Below are 23268 nucleotides of genomic sequence, written 5' to 3'. Positions count from 1 at the left end.
CCACTAAGCAACTAAATATTTGCTTGGATTCTTCATTTAAAGCTAGCCTTCACTCTCCCACGTCAGAGCTGGCAGGTAAGTCTTACTTGTTATATTATGCAAAAATGTATTTTTCGTGAAATGTGAGAAGTTGTGTGGAGGTTCGATGATCAGTGCAACGCCTGAACGTAAATAAGTATGACGTATTACGCTCAAGTAGCTGTTGAAATCGAGTACTAGTTTGTTAGTCTGTTAGCGATAAAGCACTGCAAACAATAACAGCCACCAAATGCCTCTGAGTAACTGTCCAGATATACCTAAAGTGGAACAGCCACATACAACAAACTGTAGTGAGAGCAGACGCAGGGTTGTCATTCATTCGAAGAATCTTAAGTAAGTGTAAGCCTGCCTCGAAAGAAGTCGCTTGCAGAACTGTTGTAGAACCGATTTTTGAGCACTGATCATCAGCATGTTGGATGAATAGATAAAAAAGATCCAATGAAGAGCTGCAAGTTTAGCAAGGGCCTGAGCGTTACAGAAATGATCAGCAAACTCTAACGGCGGAACGCTGAACGATAGGCGTTGTGCTTCAAGGAATAGAAGCATACAACGCTTCTTGAAATACCAGAAACTTCAGGTATATTTGTTACTGCTCTGCGACTAAAATGGATCTGAAGATGTTTAGAATATGAACGATACCGGAAATCATTGTAAACACAAATGCAAAAATACACTGTAATAAAAAAAACAGTAAAATTAATAATTCAGTTTTCGAGGACTTATATCCAGTTAACATTCTGTCAACCTAGCGTATTTCCAATAGCCTGTCATATTTCATTAATTTAATATCATATTTGTTTTATGTCTATGTAATTGTTTAAGCTAATAGGTAAATAGAACAGAGATGCAGAAGAATCTGTTGTGCAGCTTTCTGGTTTAAATAAATCGATGCAAGATCTCATTCTTATGAACTTTCCGTACCAGTGAATTCGACAGAAAAGATATTTCTATTAGACAGATCTCATTCTTATGAACTTTCCGTACCAGTGAATTCGACAGAAAAGATATTTCTATTAGACAGATCTCATTCTTATGAACTTTCCGTACCAGTGAATTCGACAGAAAAGATATTTCTATTAGACATAAAAGCAATGAAACCGCTTCGAGGCTTGTATGAGTAATCGTATAGTCCATAACAGAATGGAGTTCTACATCCACTCAGTCCGTTTTATTCTAATATCTACATGTTTCATATAGGTACAATTTAGTGTGATTTTCATCCTTAAGCCATGTTATGTTGCTTCCCGTAATTGAATAGAGTTTCTCGTAATAGCTTGGTCTTGGTGAACCACTGTGCATGATCAAGTGCCCACATATACATTGCACATTATAATGACAATCTGTAGCTTGAATACACACGTGCATCGTGTACATGACTACTCGATATGTGGTTTAGTTGTAGTAGTAGTAGTAAATAAGAAAGAAAAAATTAACAGGCAGTTTTCCATCTCAGGGCTTGTATTGAAGTGTTAGTGTTTGTACTGTAGTGCTTATCACGATAAACGATAAGTGTTAGTTCTTGAATATGTGTTAGTCTAGTGTATCTTGGTGCTGTGTCTTGTGACAGCATTTTCTGCACAGGACCGCAAATGCGGTGTCCCCACGGACGCCTGAAACACAGCAGAGGACAACGTCCCCCAGTGTTCAGAATCTGGCGCCGCATGAGTTACCTTGGAAAGGAAGCTAAGGGTACAGAGAGAGAGAGACAGAGAGAGAGAGAGAGAGAAATGTTTGGAATATCTTTATTTGATAGCAGTTTACCTCAAATAAAAGCACACAAAGAACTCATACACGTATTCTAGGTCTAACAGAATGTTTCCAGAGATATTCAAAGGAAAGTCAGTACGAATATGTCGCTAATTAGAGATGTTTGTAAAGCGAAATAAATGAAGCAGAAACATTTGAAGCCCATGAGAAAATCATATTCACGAATACAAAAGTAAACTGCTTTTGACATGGCACATACAGTTATCGGCATATACGTCTCTAAACTTTGATAGCGTTGACATTCTTTCTCCGCTGACTTTCATCTCTATAAATGAGCAGGGAGACGTTTCCTACTTCTAATATTCACATAATCGCTGCACCGATTCCTTGTAAACATTGCATTTCGCAGAGCAACTTCAGCTACTTAAATCATGATATAGTTTCTTTTTTGCACTCGTAGAATACAACATTTCTAGCACTGCCATTCTTTTATAAATGGGAACCACACATGAAACAGCATGCGAGGAATTATGTCAAGGAGTAGCTTATTCACTTTCTGGACGATCATTTAGCAAAGTGTGCCCAGACCATGAACGCTGAAACCTGCGAAACATGATATTCTTCTGATTAACACGAAATTTACAATACCTGGATGTTAGTAACTTTATTACCCCTTACTATCAACAGATACGTATTTCCTCAAACTATTTTTAGGGTATCCAAAGCACTAGATAAGTAGTTATAGAAACAGACTTTATCCAAATAGAATCATTGTTTTCTTTTGTGCTGATATGCCATGTTGTACTGATAAATTAAAATTCATCTAATTTTTCTTATATCAAGTTTCAGGTAGTTCATCTCCTGTTACAGATAAATGAACAACAATGCCATACATATTTCTGATACTATTTAAAATCACTGCAGTGGTTAATAACTCCATATCATTCCATAATCGTAACGATATTGTGTGGTTCCTTGAAGTGAAAGTCTCCCACAAACTAAAATTCGCTTACCTGTTCAGATTCACAACTCTAGACTCTGACGTATCAACCAATGACATTCTGATCACCTGATGAAAGAGACATACGCCTAGTGATGTATGTTGTCAAAAGTCCTGTTAAACGTATGAAAGAATTCTCAACTGTTCATGATACTTGGGTGAAAGTTTTCCAGTAAAGGAATGAGTGTGAAATCTGGGGACAGGGATTGAATTTTATTGACAAAGAAATAATTATGCATTAAGTTAAAAGACTCCATTTGTATTTCACTTTGTTTCAGCAACATATTAAGACATGAAGTTTTGCACAAAACAAAGGCTTCACTAACATCTCCAGAAGCCTAAATGGAACCAAGCGTAAATTGTTAAATAACTTAAAATTCAGTTTTTTATGAAATCACTAATCAAACATACACCCTAGAAAAGAATGCAACACTTAAATGGCGTTCAAAGACTCTGCACGCTAATTACAACTTTTCCTAATAATAAATTTTTATCATGTACAATAAACAGTACATTTCTATTGGACTAGATCAGCAGGCCACCCACAAGGTCACTTCAGTGAGAATGCCCCATATACATATAAATTCAATGGATAAATTCAGATCCATAATTAAATCTGTCACTGTTACTTATATATTAAAATCATATAACCCAACATAAAACTACTGATGATATTTTAGCTAATTTTGCATTTCTAGGTAGAAATCACTATCTAGTGTTAAAGAATTTCAATTACTGTATACAACACGAGAAACATATACGTAGGGAACTGTGCAGTACCGCAATCAATTTACAACACAAGGAACAGCAAATACGACGAAAATATATTTCTTATTGATTCGTTATTAATGCAGACCTATAAGATTTCAATTGTAACACTCAATCCCAAGTTAAAATTAATATTTTTGTATATTTTTTAAAAAATAATTTGTTTATTTTATTAATCAGATATTCTGATGAGTAACATGTCTGATCAAAAATATGAATCAGACATGCCACACTAGTTTGGAAGTTTTATTTTAAATGTTAACAGAACACGTACTAATGATGGTGATACTGTTACAGTTACATTAAGATGATTGAAATGTTTTGCACTTATGAACAAACTGTTCAGAATATTGAAGAATAAAAATGTTTCAGATGGTTTCAAAGCTTTCTTGTATATTCACTAACTCCAGCCATATTTAAATTCAACATTTACTCTATCTATATTACACACTCATGTCAAATTACATTTGCTCATAATCCAAAAATTAGTGCATATAAATAAGACAATCATTCAAATTGCTGAACATAATTGGGCAACCTAGATAACATAAACTTGGATATTCAACTCATGAAAAAAAGTACATTTAGAACTTATTATTTCCTAACATTTTCTTTCAGAATTATTTTTATTAACATAGGTTGCCTCACAGATAATTCTGTAAGGTATCTTGAAAGTGCTGATGGAATTTTTAATTGACTGTCATAAACTGTCTCTTTCTCTTGTTGTTGTAAATATTGTATTTCTAATAATCTGTCTATCCAAATTTGCGTTTGAAGCCTGGCATAAGGATATTTGGTGATTTCAGATGGAATTAGTTGCATGAAACTATATTGTTGAACACAGTGTTCCATTACCAATCCCTGTGACTAATAAAATGCTGTTTCAGCAGAAGGCTGAAATGAAATTGCAATCCTGTAATCATTAAACATCTCAGATTTTAATTTTTATATATGAGATATAATGAAAGTTATTTGAAAAAGTATTGAGCAGTACAGAAGTGTTAGAGATTCATAAGCAAATTAAATCAAAAGGAACTTTTTCTTGCAGTTTGAACAAAATTCTACAAACTTCTGGAATCTTCAACAGATGGAATTTTCCTGCACATATAGTCACACACTGTAATGCCTTTATTTCTGTTGTTTCCAGTTTGGTTTCAGCGTCCAGCAGAGCATTAATAAATAGCATAGTGGTTCGCTTAATCCCTTGAATTATATTACACCACAATTATTCCTGTTTACAATATTTCAGTCAACAATACTGGGCTTTTATTTTCCATAGTATTTGAAACGATTTACTCTTTTTGAAGATAGTGACATAATGAGCAGTATGGTGCATGGAGATACCTTAACAGCTAAATGACTCCCCAACCTATTAAGTCATTTTTACATTGTTACATAATAATACACTCTGACAGAGGTAGAACATGTTCTCACTTTTTTAAAATTGGTGTATATATATATATATATATATATATATATATATATATATATATATATATATATATATATAAAGTACTAAGAACTGTGAATCAGAGATCACTTATAAGGCAATTATATTCATATGGCAATCACCTAACCATTCCAATACAATAATAAAAGCCTGAGTTGTTAATTTCAGGTAAACATATTTAATTAATGTATCTCAGTATCACTTTAATGTTGATATTTCAAGATAATACTCATTGATATACAAAATTGTTAAAGAATTTTATGTGTGTTCAATCCTTGATTTGCAATGACAAGTGAAATGTTACTAGATAATCAAGTAAGAAGTATTTATTATTGAATTAACATACAGCAACATGGTTCCACTCATATTTAGAAGCCCATTTGCTTTCACATTTGTAAATGATGTCTAGATGTACATTGTAATGTACAGCATATCCTTTATATCTCTTCAGGCTCTTAAAATACTTATTTAAGGATGTAACAGAATTACAGTATCATAATATCACTTTAAGAGTAAACTATGTGTGTATGTTAGAGGTTGACAACCATCACTGAATTAGTTGCAGAGTAACATATTGTTTAATAGAACAATTTTGATATTGTAAAGTTGTCTTAACATACAAATTCTCGAAGCTGAGGAGACAGTTTAATGAAGAGTTTAAGAGCACTATGGCATCAAATTTAATTTTTCATATTCATCCATTTCAGTTTTTGTTTCAAAATAAATTTTCAAGTTCAATCTTAAAATTACAGGTAAAAAGTATATCTTAAATGATAATTCCCGTGTACACATTTCATTGAAGCACATTCATTACACTAGTCGCAAAACAAAAAATGTTTTCCCTATATAATAATCAGAGTGATGAATTGTATCTGTGTCCAGTTACAATTGACTCAGACATTACCTGTTAATGAATATGTTTGGCAAAATGACATCTGATGGTGAGAATGAAACTAGTGTAAAAAAAAGGTAGTGCAGATATTCCTCTCTTCAAGACTATTACATCTACAGCAACAAAGTTGAAAGAACGTTTTGACATGTATGTTTTTTTATTATTAACTTTATATCAACTGAATGAATGCTGGTGAACCCATTAACATTTTAGGTTAAATGAGCATTTAGAATTTTTGGAGATTCCGCATTCTTTATTGTCAGCCAGAAAGAATATTTGAAGACACCTTCCTTAGTGATTAAGTACTTTCATGTTCAAAATGTTCAAAATCATGTGAGATGCATCAAGCATTGTTTTACTTATTATGAGTGAACGAATGAAATCTCTGCTTGTACTAGATTTATATAAAAGTGATGAATAAATGATTATTGGCAAGATGAAGCTACTTAAAGACCATAAAATATCTAGCATTTACAAATTGATTGATCTGTACAAAACACATCTGTATATGAATCTGACACATCTGCTGTAGAATATAAAGTTTTTCTTATGCAAAACTGCTTCTCAAAAGCTGTTTGGTCGAAAAAACTTGAAATTATTTTTGTGATACTAATGGAACACTCGAATAATGGGCATGAAACTAATACCAGGTTATTTATGGGATATGTTCAAAGGCTACTTTCTAATCACACGTGCAGCTGCTGAATAAACGGGGAAACAAATGAATAAATATTGCTACAAAGCTGAAGAACTAGTCCCATCCACCTCAAAATAAAATCTAAAAACAATGATTTGATTAGATTTTATTTCTTTCTTTCAAGTACCAGATGCCTATCACAATATAAATATAGTTTACTTTTGAATACATTATGGGAGTGACAGTGATCAATGTGTTACAAATATTTACTATTAAAAACAGTCTTGATCACGATTTATTTATTAAGGTGACCGTTTTCAACCACTACTGTGGTCATCTTCAGATCATTGAGGAGGTACCTCTTTCTGCTGGAGAATCTCTAGCAGGAAGAGGTTCCTTCTCAATGGTCTGAAGGTGACTACAGTCACCTTAATAAATAAATCGTAATCAAGACTGTTTTTAATAGTAAATAAATATTGTTGCTTTTTCAATTAAAAGAGAAATGGATAAGGAACTTATATCTCTTTGAAGAGGACTGTACTAATGCTGGTGTTTTAAATAACCAACAGTAGCATTACTTACACAGTAAGAACTACAGATGCCAGTAATACATATGATGTAAAAAAGTGTCTTCTACAAGTCGCTACAAAGTCATCTGCAAGTACAAAGCACAGTAGCTTATTGAAAATACTTTCTTTTGTGAATCATGAAAATCACCAATTTCGTTTTCAGGTTTTGTCAGTGTTTAGCTGTGTGTGCAATGGTGACATCTTTTAAGACTGCTGGGTTCATGTGGTCAGAGGTAAGGACATCAGTTTATAGACAGTAAAAGAATTAAGCAGGTACCAGAGTCAAAGTGAAAATTGGTTTAACAATTTGAACCTTAATTGCGGAATGTTCTCAATTGTGTATTTTGAGATGAGGAATCAACCATCGGAAATGAATATTTCACACACTTTTTACATGTATATAAAGTAAACAGGAAGAGAAAGAGATCCTTGTGCATCTTGTGTCGCCAGGAATATCAGTAAGAAGGTGTAAAACGACAATGCTAAGAATTGTTTTCTTCAACTGTTGCTTCTGCAGAACAAGTGAATCAGCTGCTCTCTGATTCCACATTCATAAAGCTGTAGCTAAAAACCACATACGCGAAGTAGATGCTGCCTGAAATATATATGAAAAACTCAACTATGTTATAGTTAGATCACGAAAAGGTCGTTTTATTTTGTAGTCAATTTCAATTTCGGTGTCATTTTGCGCCAATTTCTTTGTCGTTTTTAACTAATTTTGATGCAATTTTCTGTCACATGTTGTATTACTTTTTGCCAGTTTTACAACTATGTTTTGCTAGTTTTGGTAGTCGGTTCTGATGGTTTATTTTTGAAGCACTATATGTTCCTATTTTTGTTTTATTTGTTTCTCAGTGTTATGCTCAAAATGAAAAATGTATCTATAAATTACGTTACATTTACTAGCATAAAAGGTCATATTAATTTACATAATTAAAAGAAACATTTATATTCAACTCACTAAATCAAATGAATTAAAGCAATAAAGAAAAAATAATTTTGCAACCATACACTGTCGAAGGTGTTTCAAGAGAAAGCATGTCATAACTTCAACGTTCTCTTCTGAGAGTTCATATTACGAATCCATAAATACTTCATTGTTGTGTGGAAACACATGCTGTGAGTTTAAATTTTAGCATGGAAGACAAACTTCCTTCAGCACAACACCAGACAACTGAGACTGGCCTTATATTCCACTGGCATGAAAAGTTCCGTTTCTACTAAATTATGAAAGTTTTTGTATTCTTGCAGAAGATCTTACATCGCTGAGATCTGCAATTCTACATACATGTAACATATTCTTTGTCATGTCAGCATTATTAGATTCAATTATCATCCCACGGTTGAAACAAGAACCTAGAACTGTGAACACAGACTTAATACATTGATCTTTAGCCATAAGGATTGTCAGCGTAATTAGAATGGGCAGCCCAGAGCTTTTCAGAGTTTCCTTTAATTCACACTGAAATATTCGTACTTTCATATTTCTCAAAAGATTACTGGTTGAATCACCAAAATTGCATTTTCCCGAAGTAGTAATAAAGCACTCTTAATTTTTAACTATGAATACAGGCAGATTTATATGCGGCAGCGTTAAATTTATCGATATCTTTATATAACAAATTGTATCAAAAACGACGCGGCTTTGAGATATTTTTATCGTGGTGCATACACCAAACTGCATGTTTTTGTAGTATGAAATTACACATACGAATATCACCAAACACGGCACTTCAGCTTCACACACACACATACACACACACACACACACACACACACACACACACACATATATATATATATATATATATATATATATATATATATATATATATATGTATATACTTGCGTGTTAAAGCTAGTTTAATTAATGGACTGCATTAAAGATCTCTTGAAGAGATACAGACTTTCTCTCATAACTACTGAGTACCAGAAGCTGCTTGCTACTACTGCATAACGTCGGCCGCTTCCGTTCTTTGTTCCATTCATTTCTCAATAGTCATTTATATCTTTGCAGGAAATCGTCTGCAAGTAATAGTACTTTAAGATGTTTTTCTTCGCTATCGTACCTTGGCTACTTCGCCATGCTGTCTTTGTTTCGTTTTATTCCGGTACGTTTTGCACCAGTACATCTTTACCCGGCATTTATTGTTCTGATTTTCTTTCAGTGTGTCAATCATCCTACACACTTAGGGACATTTATTTTCCTGGCGAGTGTTGATTTGGAATCTGACAGAATGATGTTATTGTTGTTTACGGTATATACAATACAGAAAAGAACTTCCAGGATTGCTTGCTATCTTTTACGAGTTTAATTTTTTTACTGTCTTTCCGTGTATCATCCCAATATACACCTTAGCCCCATCCTCATTTTTTAGCTCTGTCTATATATATAAATGTAAGAAAGCAGAGAGACCATGGTGAGAAATATTGGTCAAAATAGAAGTAGGTTGTAAATTTTAATTTGCCAAATTGTATTCGATACTTACAGCTGTCTCATGTAGAATCTAGGCGGCATATACCTTCTTATTACTTACATCGTATTTTAACTACATTGTGTGTAACTCAGAATACGTTTTTTCTGTATCTCTTTCCTTCTTTAAATCTTTTAACTCACCTAAAGTGTGACCACATAATGTTTGATTCTGAGCTTTCTCACTAACTCATACCACTCCGTGCTGTTAACCACACGATGTCGTATCAGACCCTCTTAAATCAATTAGTAAATCTGCTAAGGATTTTTATGAGTTAAACAGGCCACTGAAGATCAAAAATTGTATGTAGATGGCTATACGATAAAATCTTAAAGGCCACTAAAGAAGAAAAAATGCATCTTGGTATTCTTCTTAACAGTTTTAGGGAGAACAATAAAAGGCGGAGGGTACTGTACGATGAGAATACACTGAGTCATACTGTAGTACGAATAGCAATCCTTAATCCACGGTACCGTTTAATGTGAGATAATTTGTCTGCAAGCACTTAGAGAGCCGTCTAGTGTCAAATAATGTAAAATTTATGCTAACAAACAAAGAAACTGCAGCAATTGTAGAAAGGCAAACGTTGGAATGTGTTGCAAGAGAGGCAAATTAAATGACTGTGGATGGTTAGGAAGAAATGTTGTGAGCTGTCAGTTAGTCATTTGAACAGTATGTGATTGACTCAATGGTAGGTGTAAGCAATTATAAAAGAAAGCGAAATTCCATGGCAGACATCATTTCATATTGTACAAGACTGCCTAAAATTGACTTCTCATTCCTCTGGAAAACAGCCGTCGGACGTGTTCACGATATCCTAGTCCTCCTGTCTAAGTGTCAGACATCACCTACGATTTTCCTTCCTGCTAACTGAAAATTCTCTGTTACCATCAATGACAATGGCTTATCATCTTTTTAATCACGGGGTGGACTACAGTATCTGCAACAAGCTGGGGTGCCCAAGCAGCTGTGGGGCGCCACCCGGGGTTTCTTCACGAGTGCCTGTTCCCTACCTGAGGGCATAAGACGAAGCAGTCTCAGCAAGTCAGTGTAGCCGTACCTCCGCGCGAGATCGTAGGGCGTCTCTCCCTGAGCGTCTTTGGCATCCGTTCTGGCTCCAGCCTCCAGCAGCGCGCTTACAGTTTCCAGCGAGCCTCTGGAGACCGCGCGGTGCAGTGGGCTGTCTCCGTCGTTGTCCCTCACGTCGTGCCGAGCCCCGGACTCCAGCAGCAGACGGACAGTGGGGATGTTCCCCGTGCGCACCGCGTAGTGCAGCGCCGTGGAGCCGGTGGAGTCAGCGGCGTCGATGTCGGCGCCGGCGGCGATGAGGGCGGCGCTGAAGGCTGGTGGACGCCTGGCGGCTGCGATGTGCAGCGGAGTGTTCCCATGCCTGTCACTCACGTTCGGGTCCATCCCCGCAGCCAAGAACGCGTTCAATAGAGTTGTGGTGCCCCTTATAGTCCCCCAGTGGAGATGCGTCCACTCCCCGGGGCCTGCCTGAGAGCTCAATGGCAAAAGCTCCCGCACCGTCTTCACGTCTCCTGCCAGACCTGCCCTAATCAAGTCACGCATAATCTTGTTCAAATTTCCTCCGTGGATTTCCATCGACTTAGCAATGTGCAAATGACCGTTTTCCGTTGCTAGCTGCATGGCAGTCTTCCCATCTCGATCTGTCTCCCTCAAGTGGGCTCCATATTTTAACAAGATGCGCACAGTGTCTGCAGCACCCACCGATGCTGCGGCGTGCAGTGGCGTCCGACCGTTGTCGGTTTTGCAGTCGATATCTACGCCTGCATCGACGAGTACACGCACCACTGCGACTCGTCTGTGGGCGGCGGCCACGTGCAGCGGCGTCGTACCTTCTGTGTCCAGTCTTACCTTTGCTAAAGAGGGGTCAACTAAGAGGGCGTACTGCAGAAGATGTAACAGACCTGTGACACACGCTGTCCTCACTACATCTGTTGCCGAGTCCACATTCTGGAGCTTCCTCCTTGTTGCTTCCAAATATCTCAGAGGGACGCCTCTCTGGAGAAACTTCTCGACCCACGTCCAAGCGCATGTTTCCTCAGCAAAGCGTAGGGGCGTCCATTGCCTCACTTCTTCTATAGACAGCTGATCCTCTGATATCTCCATCTCCCTTGTGAATCTGAAAAATAGAATGCAAAATAAGGACATCTTTTAGCATTTGCTGTTCCCTATTCACATTATTATATCATCTTTATGGCTATGTTGAAGTCAGTAGGTATTTTCTTTCATTTAGTAAAGTCACTTTATTACGTGGACCTTAAAATGCAGTACGTTTGCGTAAGCTGAGAAGTTATGGAATTAGCGAAAAGTCTTCACTTTGAAAACAGGAAAAGAAATTGTTTTCCTCTAGTGTCAATAAACAGAGTACAGACCATTCAGAGTGAAGATTGTGGAAGGGTTTTGTTACACGATCGATGGTTTTTTTTATGTACATCACTGACCTCCACCAAACGTGTCATTTTCTCTTTGGAGATGACGAAAGTGTTAAGTGTAATATAATGCAAATGATGAAACTAATGTGGTAGTAGATAACGTCAGCACGTGGCATACCGTGGCCAGATTAGTGCTTAACGACAACAAAAGACAGTGAATAGCCTTTCTAACATGGAAATGCGAAAGCTGGTCAATAAGCGAAGGCGGCCACTCTAAATTCTGAATAGTGAGAGTAGACGAAAAGCTTTTTGTGCAGAAATTTAAAGCTGATATCCTCACTACAGAGATCATCTCCATTGTCTCTGATACCGAAATGTGGAGTCTAGTTATCTTTGCTTACCATTGCTCTATTACGTCCTTAACATAATATTTTGGGGTAACTCCATACTCTCGAAAAAATTTCTCAGTCGAGAAAAGGGTGGTCAAATAGATCTGCAGCGTCAGTTCTTGTAGGAAATGACCCAGGTATGTCGCAATTCTAGCTCTTGTGTCCCTGTACCTATACAACATTCACTGATTTATTTAAACTGCAAAATTCGTATAGTGAACACTAGGATGAAAAACGATTTCCACTTCGTTCCGCCATGTATACAGAGGTCTGCACTATTTCGTCGGTTTCATTACCAACAAAAATGGTTCAAATGGCTCTGAGCACTATGGGACTTAACTGCTGAGGTCATCAGTCCCATAGAACTTAGAACTACTTAAACCTAACTAACCTAAGCACATCACACACATCCATGCCCGAGGCAGGATTCGAACCTGCGACCGTAGCGGTCGCGCGGCTCCGGACTGTAGCGCCTAGAACAGCTCGGTCACTCCGGCCGACCATTACCAACAGGTTTCTAGAAAAGCTGAAAAAAATTCAGTGTTGAACATCTAGTTCTCAAATCGAAGTTGGAACTTTTCTTTGTACTACACACCTACTCTGCAAAAGACACACTCTAAGAGGAAAAAAGACGTACCACGAAGAACTGTCTGAAGGGGACGGAAATCCGTAGGTATGAGGTACACGCAGAGACAAACAAATGAATACAATTTCAGAAAAATTGTATGATTTGTTCAAGAGAAAGACCTTCGTAAATTGAGCAACTCAGCAACACCCTGGTGCACCTCGGGTCTTTATCTAGGCAGTTATTCATCTTGGTACCGATTGATGTGGGATGTCCTCCTGAAGGATATCGCACCACATTCTGTCCAATTGGCGCGTTACATCGTCAAGATCCCGAGATCGTTGGAGGGAACCTCTTGTAATGCCTCAAACATTCACAACTGGAGAGAGATCTGCTGGTCATCAGGATTCTGTTCGAAGCAGTACTCATTAATGAAGAAAGTTCTACTTCAATCAGTGGGATTCCTGGCCAAAGACGTATCTGGAGACGCCCTGGACAGCAGTGGGACAGCAACCTGACTGTCGATCGCCATACGGTCTGACAACCAGGAATGATGGTCTGGGGTGCCAATTCTTTTCATAGCAGAAACCCTTTGGTTGTCATTTGTGGCACCATTACAAGCACAGTTTGGTTGCCCTTCATGGCAAGCTATCCTAAGTTTACATTTCAGCAATACAACGCCCACCGACAAAGTTCGCTTTTATCGCTTGTCCTCGTGCATGACAAATCCTATTCTGGCCAACAAGGTAGCCGGATCTCATCTCAACTGCGAATTTTTGGAGCATTAAGGGCTAGGCACGTCAGGCATCTTGGGATTTTGGTGGTCTAACACTCCAGTTGGACAGAATGTGGCACGCTAACCCTCAACAGGACATCGAAGATTCTGTCAATCAATGCCAAGTCGAATTATTGCTTTCATAAGGGCAAGAAGCGGATTAACGGTTTATTAACTTGCTCAATTTATGAAACTCTTTCTCTTGAATAAATGACGCAATTTTTCTGAAATTTTAATCATCTCTGCATATGTACACCACAATCTACAGATTTCCGTCCCGTTCGGATAATTCCTCCGTGGTGCGTCACTTTTTTTCCCCTTGGAGTGTATATCGCTACCTGCCTCTATTACAAGTTGAAAGGTGCCACATTAATTCCTTCCCTTTCACAGCTAGTGAACATGACTCCACTCAGCATTCATTATTGTGACATCAGTAGGATTTGCTTTCGTTGAATTTAAAGTCAGTTTTACAAGTGATGAACTCCTGAATTCACTCACGATACAGAGTGTAACAACTTAGCACGTAATTATATATTTTGCACCATACAACATCAACCATGGCTTTCCATTTCCCTATCACTTTCTCTAACAGACTCGTACTATATTGTACTGCAAGACGTTACTACTCTCTGGATAGCCGCTCACAACGTTGTCGACCCTCACTCCATTACTGTTAAACCAACAACACATGGCAGGTATGGCACAGCACTCACCAGCGATGCAAATAAATAAAAACGTAAAATAAATTATATCAAAACTACCCTAACTCACCGTTTGAGGATACTGAAATTTCACAAAGAGTTCCACGCACTAGTTGAGAACTTTCTACATCTACATCCGCATACATACTCGGCAAGCCACCGTACGGTGCGTGGTGGAGAGCACCCTGTACCACTATCTCTCATTTCCTATTCTGTTTCACTCGCAGATAGAGCGAGCGGAAACGACTGTCCTTATGCCTGCGCATGAGGCCTAATTTCTCGTATTCTATTCTCGTATCTTATCTTTGTGGTCATTGCTCGAAATGTAGAATCGTTCTGCAGTCAGCTTCAAATATCCGTTCACTAAATTTTCTCAATAGTATTTCTCGAAACGAATGTCGCCTTCCTCCCTGGGATTCCCATTTGAGTTCCCAAAACATATCCTTGACACTTGTGTATTATTCGAATCTAACAAATCTAGCAAATCTAGCAGCCGCCTCTGGATTTCTTCGATGTCTTCTTTCATCCGACCTGGTACAGACAAGAAACATTAGTGCACAACTCAAGAATAGGTCGGACTAGCGTCTTAAGTGCTGTCTCCCTTTCGGATGAACAACTCTTTCCCAAAATTGTCCCAATGAACTGAAGTCGACCATTCCCCTTCTCTACCACAGTCCTCACATGTTCTTTCCGTTTCACATCTTTTCAACGTTACGTCCAGATATTTGAACGACGTGACGTGTCTAGCAGAACACTGCTAATGCTGTATTTGAGCATTACGGGTTTGTTTTTCCTACTCATCCACAATAACGTACATTTTTCTACATTTAGAACTAGCTGCGATTCATTGCACCAACTAGACACATTGTCTAAGTCGTCTTGTTTCCTACCGGCCAGTGTGGCAGAGCGGTTCTACGGGCTTCAGTCTGGAACCGCGCGACCGCTACGGTCGCAGGTTCGAATCCTGCCTCGGGCATGGATGTGTGTGATGTTCTTAGGTTAGTTTGGTTTGAGTAGTTCTAAGTTCTAGGGAATTGATGACCTCAGATGTTAAGTTCCATAGTGCTCAGAGCCATTTGAACTATATTGAACCATCTTGTTTTCTCCTACAGCAATTCAGCTTCGAGACATTACCGTACACTGCAACATCATCACCAAATAACCGCAGACTACTGCTCACCCTGTCCGCCAGATTATTTATATATACACTCCTGGAAATTGAAATAAGAACACCGTGAATTCATTGTCCCAGGAAGGGGAAACTTTATTGACACATTCCTGGGGTCAGATACATCACATGATCACACTGACAGAACCACAGGCACATAGACACAGGCAACAGAGCATGCACAATGTCGGCACTAGTACAGTGTATATCCACCTTTCGCAGCAATGCAGGCTGCTATTCTCCAATGGAGACGATCGTAGAGATGCTGGATGTAGCCCTATGGAACGGCTTGCCATGCCATTTCCACCTGGCGCCTCAGTTGGACCAGCGTTGGTGCTGGACGTGCAGACCGCGTGAGACGACGCTTCATCCAGTCCCAAACATGCTCAATGGGGGACAGATCCGGAGATCTTGCTGGCCAGGGTAGTTGACTTACACCTTCTAGAGCACGTTGGGTGGCACGGGATACATGCGGACGTGCATTGTCCTGTTGGAACAGCAAGTTCCCTTGCCGGTCCAGGAATGGTAGAACGATGGGTTCGATGACGGTTTGGATGTACCGTGCACTATTCAGTGTCCCCTCGACGATCACCAGTGGTGTACGGCCAGTGTAGGAGATCGCTCCACACACCATGATGCCGGGTGTTGGCCCTGTGTGCCTCGGTCGTATGCAGTCCTGATTGTGGCGCTCACCTGCACGGCGCCAAACACGCATACGACCATCATTGGCACCAAGGCAGAAGCGACTCTCATCGCTGAAGACGACACGTCTCCATTCGTCCCTCCATTCACGCCTGTCGCGACACCACTGGAGGCGGGCTTTACGATGTTGGGGCGTGAGCGGAAGACGGCCTAACGGTGTGCGGGACCGTAGCCCAGCTTCATGGAGACGGTTGCGAATGGTCCTCGCCGATACCCCAGGAGCAACAGTGTCCCTAATTTGCTGGGAAGTGGCGGTGCGGTCCCCTACGGCACTCCGTAGGATCCTACGGTCTTGGCGGGCATCCGTGCGTCGCTGCGGTCCGGTCTCAGGTCGACGGGCACGTGCACCTTCCGCCGACCACTGGCGACAACATCGATGTACTGTGGAGACCTCACGCCCCACGTGTTGAGCAATTCGGCGGTACGTCCACCCGGCCTCCCGCATGCCCACTATACGCCCTCGCTCAAAGTCCGTCAACTGCACATACGGTTCACGTCCACGCTGTCGCGGCATGCTACCAGTGTTAAAGACTGCGATGGAGCTCCGTATGCCACGGCAAACTGGCTGACACTGACGGCGGCGGTGCACAAATGCTGCGCAGCTAGCGCCATTCGACGGCCAACACCGCGGTTCCTGGTGTGTCCGCTGTGCCGTGCGTGTGATCATTGCTTGTACAGCTCTCTCGCAGTGTCCGGAGCAAGTATGGTGGGTCTGACACACCGGTGTCAATGTGTTCTTTTTCCATTTCCAGGAGTGTATATAGAAAATACACTCCTGGAAATGGAAAAAAGAACACTATACGCCCTCGCTCAAAGTCCGTCAATACACTCCTGGAAATGGAAAAAAGAACACATTGACACCGGTGTTTCAGACCCACCATACTTGCTCCGGACACTGCGAGAGGGCTGTACAAGCAATGATCACACGCACGGCACAGCGGACACACCAGGAACCGCGGTGTTGGCCGTCGAATGGCGCTAGCTGCGCAGCATTTGTGCACCGCCGCCGTCAGTGTCAGCCAGTTTGCCGTGGCATACGGAGCTCCATCGCAGTCTTTAACACTGGTAGCATGCCGCGACAGCGTGGACGTGACCCGTATGTGCAGTTGACGGACTTTGAGCGAGGGCGTATAGTGGGCATGCGGGAGGCCGGGTGGACGTACCGCCGAATTGCTCAACACGTGGGGCGTGAGGTCTCCACAGTACATCGATGTTGTCGCCAGTGGTCGGCGGAAGGTGCACGTGCCCGTCGACCTGGGACCGGACCGCAGCGACGCACGGATGCACGCCAAGACCGTAGGATCCTACGCAGTGCCGTAGGGGACCGCACCGCCACTTCCCAGCAAATTAGGGACACTGTTGCTCCTGGGGTATCGGCGAGGACCATTCGCAACCGTCTCCATGAAGCTGGGCTACGGTCCCGCACACCGTTAGGCCGTCTTCCGCTCACGCCCCAACATCGTGCAGCCCGCCTCCAGTGGTGTCGCCACAGGCGTGAATGGAGGGACGAATGGAGACGTGTCGTCTTCAGCGATGAGAGTCGCTTCTGCCTTGGTGCCAATGATGGTCGTATGCGTGTTTGGCGCCGTGCAGGTGAGCGCCACAATCAGGACTGCATACGACCGAGGCACACAGGGCCAACGCCCGGCATCATGGTGTGGGGAGCGATCTCCTACACTGGCCGTACACCACTGGTGATCGTCGAGGGGACACTGAATAGTGCACGGTACATCCAAACCGTCATCGAAGCCATCGTTCTACCATTCCTAGACCGGCAAGGGAACTTGCTGTTCCAACAGGACAATGCACGTCCGCATGTATCCCGTGCCACCCAACGTGCTCTAGAAGGTGTAAGTCAACTACCCTGGCCAGAAAGATCTCCGGATCTGTCGCCCATTGAGCATGTTTGGGACTGGATGAAGCGTCGTCTCACGCGGTTTGCACGTCCAACACGAACGCTGGTCCAACTGAGGCGCCAGGTGGAAATGGCATGGCAAGCCGTTCCACAGGACTACATCCAGCATCTCTACGATCGTCTCCATGGGAGAATAGCAGCCTGCATTGCTGCGAAAGGTGGATATACACTGTACTAGTGCCGACATTGTGCATGCTCTGTTGCCTGTGTCTATGTGCCTGTGGTTCTGTCAGTGTGATCATGTGATGTATCTGACCCCAGGAATGTGTCAATAAAGTTTCCCCTTCCTGGGACAATGAATTCACGGTGTTCTTATTTCAATTTCCAGGAGTGTAGTAGCGTCCTACATACTTAGCTGGCACACTCCTGATGATATCTTTGTCTCTGATGAACACTCGCCATCGGGAACAACATACTGATTCTATTACTTAATTAGTCTTCGAGACACTAACATATCTGAGAACCTATTCCGTATGCTCGTACCTCGGTTAAACGTCTCCACTGGGGAACAGTATCAAATTACTTCCAGAAATCTAGAAATATTGAATCTGCCAGTCTTCCTTTATCCAGAGTTTGCAGTATATCATGTGAGGAAAGAGCAAGCTGACTTTCGGACGAGCGGTGCTTTCTAAAGCCGTTCTGTTTCATGCCCGTAAGTTTCTCGGTCTCAATAAAACTTATTGAATTCGAACTGAGAATGTGTTCAAGGATTCTGCAGCTAATCGATGTAAGGGATACTGGTACGTAATTTTGTGGGACCGTTCTTTTCTGTTCTTAAACAAGGTAGTAACCTGCGCTTTTAACTAGTCACTTCTGACTTTTCGTTGGATGAGAGATCCGGGATAAATGCAAGCTAGGTAAGGAGCCAATTCCTTAGAGTACTCATTGTAAAACCGAATCGGAATTCCATCCGGACTTGACGACGTATTTGTTTTCAACATTCTCTGTTATTTCTCTGTGCCAGGGATGCTTATTACTATGTCATCCGTATAGGAGTCTGTCTGATAGACAAATAGCGGTAAGTTTGTACGATTGTTTGTACGATTCTTCTGTGTGAAAGATTTCTTAAACCCGAAATTTAAGACTTCAGATTTCACGTTGTTATCTTCAACTGCCAAACCAAACTGGTTAACGACCCACTGGACGGAAGCCTTAGACACTCTTAGCCATTTTACATAGAACCAAAAACCTTCTCGGTGGCAGTTGTATGCATCGCGCGTAGACTGTTCCACAGATGTACTTATCTCTAGTAAACTTTGCCTGTCGTTATTTGAGCATTTTACGAATTTCGTTGTTAAGCCATTTCGGGTCTTTTCAGTCCATAATCCACATACTAGGCACATTGTTCTCCAGACCACTATTTATAATCTTTTTAAACTTCGCCCATAATTGCTCTACGTCCATCGTACTGGCACTAAACGACGTCAGTTCACTAAGTGAAATGCTCTTTCTAGAACTTTGTTAACCGTAGTTGCTACAATGACTTCATGATCACTAATCCCCGTCTCTATACTGACTCTGTCGATAATGTGTAGCATGGTTGTAGTTATTTTCACTGAGCATGGGCTGCCGAACTAGCTTCTCAAGACAGTTCTCAGAAAACGTGTTCACAAGTAATTCGCAAGACTGTCAGTCTGTAACCCACGCACTGCATCCACTGACGCCCCAGTCTATACTCGTTAGGTTAAAGTCGCCTCCTACCAGCATTGCATGATCTGGGTATTTAGGCGCTACTGACAGTAGACTTTCTTTGAATAACTCTAGAACTGTTACAGCGAAATCCAGTAACCAGTGAAAACGTCTAACAATTAACTTGGTTTCGCCTAGTCCCGTTATAAGCGACCAAATAACTTCACTGTCACACTTAATTTCGACCAAAATGGAGACAATATTTTTGTCAACTGCGAGGAACAGTCCACCTTCTATGGCCTCTAATCTGTCCTTCCGATATACGTTCAATGACTAGTTAAATACCTGAGAGCTTTCTACCTTGGATTTCAGCTATCTCGCGGTCCCAAGAATAATGTGAGCCCGAGCACTTTCCTGGAGGGCATTAAATTCAGGAACTTTGTTACAAATATTTCGACAAATAACTGACAAAATTTTGACAGTCGCAGTGTCTTTATTTTGTACAAGGTCTGACTTTTCTTGCTGCACATCGACTGGCAAGTGTTCAGAACCTCAAAACTACCGCCTAGCCTAAACAACATCCATGTGCACTCCACAACCACGCTTCTACTGGAGTAGTTGTGTAGTGCATCCATAATCTATGAAGGAAAGTACTACAAATGCCCACTCGATAACGCATGAGTATAAATCTGCAGCCAGACTGTCAGAGAGTCGACGATGCCTTTGGCTGACACCCTCTGCTCGACTCCAAACCAAAGGACCCTGATCTACTTTGGAAACAATGCTGCAAATTGCGAGCCTCTCTCGCAACCCCCGCGCGAGGCCATCAGCCTTCACGACTTACGCCAGCCGCCTGTATGAACTAAGGGAAAGCCCACTTGAAAGTCGTCGTTAATACCGACATGAGCCACAACTCGTAGACGACTACACCCCGCACGCTCGATAGCTGCAAGGGCTTAACGTTGGAGCTCCCGAAAACTCGCAAAACTCCGCCCACGTGTGGCTGCTCGGACCATGCTGAAGGAACGGTCGCCTGTTCACTCACAGGGCGGATATGCGAGGCCAGACGGCCAGCCTTCACACTGTACCTCCGCCTCGAGCGACGCAAATGCGTTACCACCCGCCACTCACCCTGCTGCGAGGATGGATTCACCGCGTAGAGTACATTTAAGTGGTGGCTCGGCAGCAGAGCGCGCGGGCGAAGCGAGCGGCACTTGGGATACAGAATAGAGAGGATACAGAATAGAATCTCGACTGCAATTCATGAACCAAACTTCATTGCACATGCGCTAAGTCTACCATACTGAAAAGAGTAAGCCGGCCGAAGTGGTCGAGCGGTTCTAGGCGCTACAGTCTGGAACCGCGCGGCCGCTACGGTCGTAGGTTCGAATCCTGCCTCGGGCATGGATGTGTGTGATGTCCTTAGGTTAGTTAGGTTTAAGTAGTTCTAATCTAGGGGACTGATGACCTTAGAAGTTAAGTCCGTTAGTGCTCAGAGCCATTTGAACCATTTTTTTAAGAAAGAGTAAACAGCATTGTTAGAAGCCAAAGGTGGACCACAAATACGTTTCGTTTATTTTAGCTCCTGAGCTTACCTACGAATTAACGATTGTCTGAGGTACTGTTAGAGTCAGAAATATATAATGAGCAGTAGTAAGAGAAAAGACGATGCAGGTAAGTAACTAGCGGATCCACAAAGACGCTGAAAGCAGTGCACGAAAAAAGTGAGTTTTCCGATATTCTTGCTGTAAACAACAAAAGCTAATTAAACTGTAAATAATATTGTATGTAAATCAAACAAAAAGACATCAACTCCAGTAGTTAGTTTTTCGGTAGAGGTTCTCCCTTTCCTTTAAATAATTAGAAACTACTGATTTCGCATCTACGCAGTTTCTTCACTTTTCTGTGTAATGCTTCTCATTCTATTCTGAGGAAACTAATTGTGGCACAAAACTGATTTCTTCCATATCTTAGTTTCATATCATAGCTCGATGATGAAGTTTCTATTTTTTCGATATTGGTCACAGTTAATGATTAACTTAATTACCTATTACTCTGCAGCATAAAATTTCAAGTGTTTTCATTGCAAAATGTTGCTGCTGGCTAACTTACATTTGATTAATTTTAGGTGGTACTTTGCATGAAACTATCGAAGTTGTTTCTGAAGTTGGAAGGAAAGCCACATCTCGTCACAGCGGAAGTAGACCGCAGCTTGGTAGTGAACAATAGTAGACACACGTTTTTTTCCAATTAGGGATCGCGACTTATTGTTGTACTTATTGCTGGTAGAATATGATGATCAAGAAGAAGACATTCTACACCAAGAGTTACATGATGGCAGATCTGAAACTCGCCTGCCATTTAGCAGAAAACCTTACCAAAGATTTTTGTGACACTTATCAATCGTCAGTTATTAAAAAAAAAAATGATGCATATTACATAATACGTTACAGTAAACTTACAGGGTCGGGCCAGTTCGAGACATTTGTATACGTTAAACTTAACGCAGCCTATTGTCTTCAGGTAAAGTACACTGACGTGACATACGTCATCGTATAGCAATATGCACATATACAGACAATGCACACAAAGCACAAAAAGGTTAGTAAATTGGTGGAGCTGTCATTTGTACTCAGGTGATTCATCTTAAAATGTTTCTGACGTGATTATGGCCGGAAGCCTGGAATTACCGGACTTCTAATGTGGAATAGTAGCTGGAGCTACACACATGGGAGGCAACGGCCTTGCCGCAGTGGATACACCGGTTCCCGTGAGATCACCGAAGTTAAGCGCTGTCGGATGTGACCGGCACTTGGATGGGTGACCATTCAGCCGCTATGTGCTGTTGCCATTTTTCGGGGTGCACTCAGCCTCGTGATGCCAATTGAGGAGCTACTCGACCGAATAGTAGCGGCTCCGGTCAAAGAAAACCATCGTAACGACCGGGAGAGCGGTGTGCTGACCACACGCCCCTCCTATCCGCATCCTCAATGAGGATGACACGGCGGTCGGATGGTCCCGATGGGCCACTTGTGGCCTGAAGACGGAGTGCTTTACACACATGGGATATTCCATTGCGGAAATCGTTACGGAATCTAATCTTCCGAAATCCACAGTGTCAAGATTGTGCCGAGAATACAACATTTCAGACGTTACCTCTCATCACGGACAATTAAGTGGCTGATGGTCTTTACTTATTAACAGAGAGCAGCGGCATTTGCACAGAGTTGTCAGTGCGGACAGACCAGCAACACTGCCTGAAATAATCGCAGAAATCAATGGGAGACGTGTGACGAGTGTATCCATTGGGACACTGCGGTGAAATTTGGGTTAATGAACTATGACAGCACTGTCTTTGTTAACACCGCCACATCCACTGCAGTGCCTCTCCTGGGCTCGTGACATTTCGATTGGTTCCTAGATGGCTGAAAAAAACAGTGGCCTTGTCAGATGAGTCCCGATTCCGTTGGGTAAGGGCTGATGATAGGG

The 23268-nt window shown here is 41.4% G+C and overlaps 1 protein-coding gene across 1 annotated transcript in view; it reads right to left on the bottom strand.

Annotated features, from left to right (window-relative positions):
• Positions 1 to 23268, bottom strand: part of LOC126154933 (ankyrin-1-like) — a 191158-nt gene that overhangs the window by 633 nt on the left and 167257 nt on the right. The window contains exons 4-5 of the mRNA XM_049916196.1: positions 10938 to 11682; positions 10597 to 10844 (exon numbers count right to left, since the gene is read on the bottom strand). Coding sequence (XP_049772153.1) covers positions 10597 to 10844; positions 10938 to 11682 — 993 coding nt within the window. The remainder of the gene's footprint in view (positions 1 to 10596; positions 10845 to 10937; positions 11683 to 23268) is intronic.

Source organism: Schistocerca cancellata, chromosome 2, assembly GCF_023864275.1.
Source record: "Schistocerca cancellata isolate TAMUIC-IGC-003103 chromosome 2, iqSchCanc2.1, whole genome shotgun sequence".
NCBI classification, from domain to species: Eukaryota; Metazoa; Arthropoda; class Insecta; order Orthoptera; family Acrididae; genus Schistocerca; species Schistocerca cancellata.
The sequence above is the reverse complement of the archived record's forward strand: the minus strand, read 5'-3'. Positions and strand labels throughout refer to the sequence as shown.